Genomic DNA, 8,898 nt, shown 5'->3' with positions numbered 1-8,898 from the left:
TCTAGATCAAAGAAAGCTCAAACTTTTCTTCAGACAGATTGTTATATACAAAACTGTATTAGTGAAAAGTAATCAATCATGATTTGTTGTGTTAATATACCTTTACTTGAGGTTATCTATATACATCAAGCTTTTTTCAAATATAATTTGGGCAATTAATTAGTGATTTTTAAAGTAACTTTTTAAGTATGTCCAACGATGTGTGGGCTCTTCGAGGTGGAACAAGAAATAATATGTTAGAGTATGTAACGCCTTATAAAATTTGTGTTGTAGTGCTTATCCAAGAATTATGTTTGTTAAAAAGAAAAGGTAAATTCGTGTACAGTCAAGTGTTTTATTTAATGAAATAGTAATATGATTTATCACAATTGTTGTTTAAAAAGGAGGCTGGCAGAACCGTCAAATAAATCGGGCATTATTTAAGCCTGATCCTAATCCACTTTACAGGAGGGATTTTTGCATGTTGGCGCTGAAACTAATTCAAGTAGGTAAATTAAATACATTTTCATTTAAGAACATGGATTTATAAAATAATTTTTTTTTCCGCTTTACAGTCTCCTGATATGGATTACCAGGAGTTTATAAAACTATTAGAATCAGACAAATATATTTTAGTTCCTGAGTTACTCGGTAATTTTAAGAATCAGGTTCAAGATCTTTTGCAACGTGATGTTGGTCGAATTATGGACATTCTCGTTAATGTTTCCAATATCCCAGTTGACTCAAGAACATTTGATTCATTCATTAATAAAAGTAGTAAAATTGGTGAGTACTTTATTTTTATTTTTTTATTAAAATTACAGTATCGCCTACTGGGGCTTATAGCCACGTTGATGCTTTTGTGTCATTAATCAAGTCATTACATCAGTCTTCCAATTTCTATACCAAAAAATCTTGGCTTCCCCTTTTCTCTTTCAACCCAACCCAGTCTAAAGCTACGCAATCTCCGATCACGGTTCACCTTCTTCCTCATAACTTACATTTGTCTTTAGATTCCGCAGTCGTCCTTCGTAAACCAACTTAACCATGGGACTTATTTGTGTGCTTATCTTGTGTTTTATTTTTCTTTGAGCTTGAGTATTTCTTTATTGACTCAAAAGGTAATAACGTCCTTTCTCGTGCGGAGTAACCTAAATCTGAAGGCTTCCTACGACAATGACGTCCTCTGCGTTCACTAAGATCTGTGATCATATATGTAAAATTGTGACGTTTAGCTGCTACGACACTTTTTCAGTGGTTAAGTTGATGAGGTACTAAAGAGTAAGCATGATAATGCGACTCACTGTTGAATGCCCCTGTTGATTTCAATTTCAGGGACAACTTTTAATTTTAGCGGTAAGATTCTTTTGAAACAGCGCTTTATAAAATACGTTCTTGTTAACACTGTTATAGGCCGATCTGAAGTGCACTTTAAAATCAAGAATCTGGGTGCTTTGCCATCCATCTCTATTGTAAGCTCGATGGACTGTTTCGACCCAACTTCTGTATATAACATTTTTTTTCAAAGACGGAAGCTTGATGTAATGCATTCTTCTGATAATGCTTCATAGTTTGGTACTTTAGTCTGTACAATTCTTAAAAGGACTGACTAATTTGCAAAAAATATTCGTATAGAAATAAAAAATTTAAATACTCGATTACTGAATCGTGGTGTATGTCACCAAACACTAGAACATAGAGCATTTTTCAATTAAATTAAACTTTTTTTTCCCCTTCTGATCTACCTGCTAGATCCCATCGAGTAGTCCATTTCGGTGAATAGTAATCTATTTCTTTCTTTTTTGTTTAGAGTCCAGGTTTTTGCTCCGTATAGCACAATACATTCAAATATAGCTTCATAGATTAGGTGTTTTGTGCTTCGGAAAATACTCTTATTCCACAGCACTGGATTGAGCATCCCTATGACTCTTTTCCCTTCTCTAATTCTTCTATCCACCTCTGGTTTAGAACTACTACCGATCTCAACAACAGATCCCAGGTGCTTAAACTTGTGGACTTTTTTCACTTTTTTATATTTCAGTTCTACTGTCTTTACTTTGAGACAGAAGTTCGGTCTTTGTTATGGTTAGGAACCTGACAACTTTCGGCAAAGGACCTCCTCTTATTCCGGGCTCTTTAAAAGCCCCACTGATCATCTTACATTCCACTGTACCAGTCACGTGGTTAGAAGGTCAGGTGCCGAAGTGCCCGGAAAGATCATTGAAGCGAATTTGGTAGTAGGACGCCCTCAATACGATGGGAGCATGGAGTAATTAATGACACTAGGAATATTCAAAAATAAGGCTTTAAGTTAAGAGAACTGGCAGAATCAGATTGTGGAGGCTAATACTCGTCAATTGGTCGTAACCTCTTGTCAGAAGGAGAAGAAAGAAAAAGTTACTTTCAAATAAAAGGAATTTGATGAAGCAAATATGTTAATTCTATGTCCTAATTACTTCGATTTACAAACATTAGTAGTTAATTTTAATAAATTATGTTATTATTACAAATAAAGTTCAAGATATGTCTCTTTAAAATAAATTATTTTTTGTTTAGGACTATTTTTGAGACGAGTAAGACTGTTTTTTGATAAGCTTTCTTTTCCGGAAACAATCGGCATTTATAAAGCTTTTCGAAATTATATACTGAGTGTTAAGAATGATGTGATAGATACAGGGAAACCTAATGCTCCTCAAAGAGAAGAGGATTCGGAAGTAAAATTTTCAAATAGGTTATCAATGGATATGGATCTTAGTTCTATATCTGACGGAATGATTCAGCGCAATATGTTATCGCCTCAGTTTATGTTAGATCAAAGGTAGATGGATCTCTTTACTGATTTATTTTATATTGCTATATCTTGCATCTAATAGAATAAACTTGATGTTTTCATTCGATAATAAGGGAACAAAAAAGAATTGTTTTTTTAAGATTATTAATTTTCAGTTGCGATTCTACTGAAGGGGAAAAACGGGACATTCCTGTGGGTCTCTGGTCCCGAAGGCAAGCCGAATTATTCATTGCACAGCAAGCTAGATTGATAACTGACAATTCCCAACAAGCATTACCACCCAATCAGCTTCAGACGAAATTACGTGATGTTTTAGCTACAAATCCGGAACATGCAGAAGCTGTATGTAATCTTTGACATAAGTGCAACTCTTATTTACCAAGTTGTATTAGATTATTTACATTATATTATTTATTTATTTATTTTTTTTAGCACTTTCTCAGTTACTTGAACTGTATTCGTGTTCGAGAATATTGTGGTGCTGTCAATAGTCTCTTTCATTATTTTGACCGAAAAGCACCAAGTTCTTATGAAGATGATGCTGTGCGATGTAAAGGCCTACGATATGCAGCTCTTAATTTAGCAATCTTACAGGCACAGTTTAATCATAAGTGAGGAAATATTGATTAAGAAGTGTAAATATTAATATTAATTAGTTTTCGAGTAAATAAGGCGAAACATATTTTTGTGAAAAAAGAAATAATTCATTTTTAATTTTTCATGGTTCTATTTTTAGAGAAAGATTCTATAAAGATCGCAAAGCACAATTAATTAGATAATTAACTTTCTCCCACTCCTCATAAGAAGAAGGTATTGTAATCGGGCAGGTTTTCGATTTTCAGTTATCAGCGGAAATATCCGCATTAATTCTCTTGAGTGGTTTACGTGTCACTTAATGAATCGATTTTGAGATGTTTTCAAAAACAACTCTTTAAGCTTGGCAAACTTATTGCAAACATTAAAATTGTACTTTTACATGACTCATTTCCTCAGGAAGATTCGTTTAAGCGGCGATCTATGGAAGGGGTAACTTCTCATATTATATATTGTGGTATAGTATTGTGTAGGCCAAATAGGCGCATTAATATTTATTTAATATTAATCAGTGCAGTCAAAAATCCAAGTTGGAGGTTTATCAGTCTGCTTCTGTACAAAAGGTAAAAAGTAAAAAGGCTTCATTTGTTCTTGGATAAAATGTTAGGTCTACCATTTTGGTTTGGAATTTTGTCGAAGAACAATGACTTTAGGTGTGGTTGTGGACAAAGATTAACTATGTAAACTGCGTTAAGATGAAGTCGTTTTAATTTGTTACTACAGTTTTTTTTTATTGTAGAAACTATTTCGGTGGACTTTAAATTTAGTTGATATTAAGAACTTTGTTTTAATAGAGAATTATTTTTACTTATTATTTCCAAGGATAAGAAATTTACTACATTCAAATGTTTTTAGAAAACAAGCTCTTTGTGCTCTGAAAGAAGCGATAGGTTTAGCACATGAAGCAAATGACAACATTTGCCTCCAACACGCGCAAGCTTGGATGTACAAATTACAGACAGAATTTAAGGTAATTTACGATTCAGTTACACTTTTATGTATTTTACTTTATTGCATACTTAAAAAAGGTTTTATTACTTGAATGCAATCTTTGCAGGATGTACTCATACAAAGATCTATTCTTAAAAGTGGAGAACTAAATTTAAATTATCTATCTTCATTTGGCTTACAATCATACGCTGACCATGCGGCAAAAAATGGCGGTACACCTGAACAGATTTTTGAGGTAAAGTAAATATAGTTATTTGTCTTATTTCCTTTCTTAATGTACATACAAACCTTTCTCATGTCTGAATTCCTTCCAACATGCTCATATGTCATGTATGTATGAGTACATTAGATCCTTTTGCCTATATTGTTATAAATAAATATACGTATTCTAAGTGGACGTAATTCACATTTTATTGTAAACATTTCTGAGATTAATGTGGAGGTTAAAACTTTTCCGCTGATTTCTAATCTGTAAACACTTATGCTCTTATAAATGTTCTTCAAAATTGTATTTTGGAAATTTTAATATAATAATGTTAAGGAACTGTGACTTTAAAGAAATGGCACTTTAAACTGGAGAACTTGATGTTCTCCCCCAGAATTCCCAAAAAAAATCTGTTTCCTCGAATAAAAGATTTAAAGGAAAGTGAAAGATCTTTATATGAATACTTAGAGTAAGAAGTATTAGGAGTTATTGTGCCAATCCGTCTACACACTCTTCAAACCAACGTTGCTTGCATGGAAGGGCCGTACAAGATGTATAGCTGCCACGTGCAAAATAAAATTCACCCTTCTCTCACGCGATTTAAAAAGTATTACAGCAAGTGTTAACTTAAGTTTAAATTATACAAAATAATTCACATAGTTGCGCTGTTTTAAGAAATTTAGAGTGATTAAAGAACGTTCTTTTTTATTCTGTTAGGTGTATCACTTTGTCTTTTAATTTCCCTTTCGCTTTCTGATATTTTAGCTTTTCTTCCTTGATGATAGTGCTTCTTTTTAGTCAAATGAAGCTTATCGGTTCGATTCCTGTTTTTTACCTGTAATTTAATTTAATTTTAAGATATTTAAAGTCAGAGGCTAACCCGCCTCTGATCGATAGTTGAACGTAAAGTCGCCTGAAAAGAGCACAGGGTACCCTTTGTAATGGCCACTGCTTCCTTCATAAAGAATTTAATTTCCAATTATTCCACAAATTTGGATCTGTCTTCAAATTTTTAAAAAGTATTATTATTTCTTAAAACTCATGAGAGATAGGTGGCCAATTTTATTTTTCATGTGGCGACCTTACGTCTATTCCGGCCCCGCCTCGCAAGTGGGGTTGATTTGAAAATTAGATAAATGGATTCCCACAATATCTCCTAATGACTTTATACTTCCAACTCACCCACTCCCAACTACACTTATACCAGGCTCGGTATCGCTTCCTCCGCCAAGTTGGTACTTTATCGAAGTGAAAGGCGTATTCTGCGCAAAAAAAAAATCTTTCAGTTATCTATTTCAACCACAAAACCCGAAGCAGTGCACTAATTAACTGGGAAAATCCCGCGCATGAACTAAGTAGGATACTCAACAACTTCGGTTTATATCCCAATGTTGTGACAGATTTAATCTTTAGACGTGGTCTCTGAATCGAGATTCTTGGCCGCACTGCCAGATGCTATGTCTGTATGTAAAAATATTTAGAAAAAATGTAACTCAACAATTACTTATTACATTCAACAAAAAGTTAGAAATTATAAATAGATTTAAATATTTTTCTTGAAATTCCATTCAGTCGTTTTGAACAAAAATAAATAAATAAATAAGTTGTCTGTAACAAATGAACTTGGACAAAAAGTTATTTTAATTTTTTTTTTATACGTGTGCATTTTGTTGCATTAAGGTACTCTCCCGAAGTGACATTTTGAATTATCAACATTCTATGCCCGATTTAATGGCAAGTGGCCTCTCTTTACGATCTGCGCTTTGGTCTCTATATGGTCATAGTGAATTAGCTTGTTTGTACGCGCAACTGCTTCTGCATCTAGATACCTCTGATCCTACAGTTGGGACCTATTTATACACTGGAGGTGATGCACTTATTTTAGCAATAACGAACTTGGCTAATTATTTCACTCTGCAAGTAAGATAATTAATTTAATTTAATCTTAGAAACATATTTGTGCTTTTAGTTTAATAGAGATATTCTCGTTGTTGTGTACATATGGTCAGGCTTACTAATTCCAAATCTCTTAAAGCGCTATTTAAATTAAAACATCATAAAATTTCATTCCAGGGCGAATATCAGTTAGCGTGGGCTTTAGTAAATCACGGTAAGGAAAGAGTTTCAGATTCAAAATGGTGGGTTTGGAGTGAAAATGTGTTGTACTTTATTGAATCGTATCACAAAGGACAGTGGCAGCATGCACAATTAGCTATTAATCAACTTGCAACTGTGGATAAACTGGAAAGTTTAATAAGGTATATATTCAGTGAAGTAAATAGAAAATTATTATATTTATATCTAAAAGCTAACTTGTAAAGAAACATTCTATTTATAGACAGAGTGAATTGTTACTTATGAAGGGCGATCGTAAAGGGGCTTTGGAGTCGGCCACTAAGGTATTAAACAGTACAAACGATCCTGTACTCCGTATCAGAGCTTTGCAACTAAATGCCAAAGCAAATCCAAGAGCAGCTGTCACAAACTTATGCGAAGCACTTCATATTGCAAAGTTTCATTCAATCGAGTATTGGGAAGGACTGATTGCTTTAGAGATTGCCAATATTCAGGTAAGAATTATTTTGAACTTGCAGAGCTTTCTTTCGAACATTTATACGTTTAAGAATTTTTAACGAGAACTAGTGTGCTTTAAAGACCCTAGGCGAAACTTATTGACTTATTTATAAAGTATTTTACAATTAATAACCAGTTATAAGAACGCTTAATTAATGAATGATAAATCTAAGTGGGTTAATGAGCTTACATAAAAGTTCAGGTTTTTTAATTTACAGAGCACTATCTGTTCCTTTAAATTCACAACTCTTTCTTTTTTTTTATAACCTACCAAACTAGTTAAGAAATTCAACCTTTTGGCGACGACTTTTGCTTGGCACCAAACATTCCTTCTTTCGAGTCCACCAAAATATATCTTTTTATTTAATCTAATTCCATCCCATGAAATCCTTTGGATGAATTTTTCTATTTTAACGATTCATTTTAATCACTAAGAATTAACTGCTTCGCTTCAGATGCAGTTTGATTTATTCGTGAAGTTAAAATATTTAAATTAATAGCATAAATTAATGCGTATATAATTAATAGAACGATTTGTAAAGCATTATAATATTGACATAAACATTGCATATTAGTAGACTGAAGTAAATAAAATAAAAAAACAAATTGACTTCTCCATAGCTGGAAATGGGCTTGTCTTCGCAAGCTGTGAAAGTGATTGACCGCTCTATACTTCGAATCTTATCTCATGGTTGTTATGCTGACATGGCTGATGGTCTCGTTCTTTACGCTAAGAGTAAAGTTGCTACATACTCAGCAGCTTCAATGCAATCAAAATTAGATGTTGTGTCAGAAGCTATTAAATTATTGGGGAAAGCAGCAGAATTAGCAAGGAAAATAGAAAATTATTCTAAAGTAAAAACTATAGTTTATTTACAGGTATTTCCATGAAGTAATAATAGCTTTTTATATTATAAAATTGTACTGATTCATTTATTATCTCTAATGAACAATATGTTTTTTTGAATTCATTTTAGGCTATTCTATGCGACAGTATAGGTTTATTGGCTGACAGGAATAAGTATGCTTATGAATTTAGGGTTCTCGATGAAGAATATAATACTACGGATTCACCCATAAATGCAGGTCAATAAGTGAGCCCGATCTATAACATCAACAATTCTCAAAAAACTAGTTCTCTTAAATTAATTGAAAATGTAAATAATCCAAATATATTTTAACAATATAAGTATATATTTTTTTTTTTCAATGATTTGCTTTATTTTTACTCTTTGACCGCAATGCCTTGGGGAACAGGACCTACATGTGTCTAATGTAATGTTAAGATAAGTAAAAGAACCGTCCAGCCTTTAAGAGAAATCAGGGTATGAAATTATTCTGTATTTGATTGACGACAGACTAACGTACGATGCAGTATACATACACGGAAAGAAAGTAACAAATAGCTTGTGGGAATGATTATGTAAAAGAGAAACTTGAGGAAAATATTTCTTCGTAATTGCGAAAATTCGAGTAAATAGATGTTAAGTCCAAGGATGACGTATATAACAAGATACACATTTCACTTTACATTTTCATTTTACATTTCCGTGATCGCGGGTAACGTTCTCTCCACCAAAATGGTCCTCCAATATTGAAGCAATAGCCGTATTCCACATCAACAAGAAGATAACCCTTGACCAACACGTCTGCTTGTCTTTAAACCGACATCAGAAGAGAACTACCAATTTTTGCGGAAAATATTTTCAGGAATTCCGTTTATGAATCTTTATCAAATAATTAAGCAAAATAATGCCTATTTTTTTCCGGTGGGCTTTAAGTCCAATTACCGATCAGATGTCTT

General features: G+C 33.0%; 1 protein-coding gene across 1 annotated transcript; it reads left to right on the top strand.

Annotated features, from left to right (window-relative positions):
* On the top strand, positions 1-8,304 carry ida (anaphase promoting complex subunit 5 ida). The gene is made up of 13 exons (XM_074119043.1): positions 1-309; positions 384-484; positions 555-765; positions 2,536-2,797; positions 2,926-3,112; positions 3,203-3,381; positions 4,220-4,334; positions 4,422-4,550; positions 6,201-6,440; positions 6,594-6,778; positions 6,859-7,090; positions 7,716-7,973; positions 8,072-8,304. The coding sequence occupies exons 1-13, from the start codon at positions 189-191 to the stop codon at positions 8,186-8,188; spliced, it is 2,337 nt and encodes a 778-aa protein (XP_073975144.1). The 5' UTR covers positions 1-188; the 3' UTR covers positions 8,189-8,304.
* Positions 8,305-8,898: the final 594 nt, after the last annotated feature.

This window comes from Rhodnius prolixus, unplaced genomic scaffold, assembly GCF_049639745.1.
Source record: "Rhodnius prolixus isolate KJV_2025 unplaced genomic scaffold, Rpr scaffold_2, whole genome shotgun sequence".
NCBI lineage: Eukaryota > Metazoa > Arthropoda > Insecta > Hemiptera > Reduviidae > Rhodnius > Rhodnius prolixus.
This window is presented reverse-complemented; position numbering and strand designations above follow the sequence as displayed.

Coding starts and splice junctions, on each gene's coding strand:
- ida (XM_074119043.1), top strand. CDS start 189: ATGTCCAACGATGTGTGGGCTCTTCGAGGTGGAACAAGAAATAATATG. Junction 766..2,535: donor TAATAAAAGTAGTAAAATTG/GTGAGTACTTTA, acceptor TTTTTTGTTTAG/GACTATTTTTGAGACGAGTA. Junction 4,551..6,200: donor CACCTGAACAGATTTTTGAG/GTAAAGTAAATA, acceptor TGTTGCATTAAG/GTACTCTCCCGAAGTGACAT.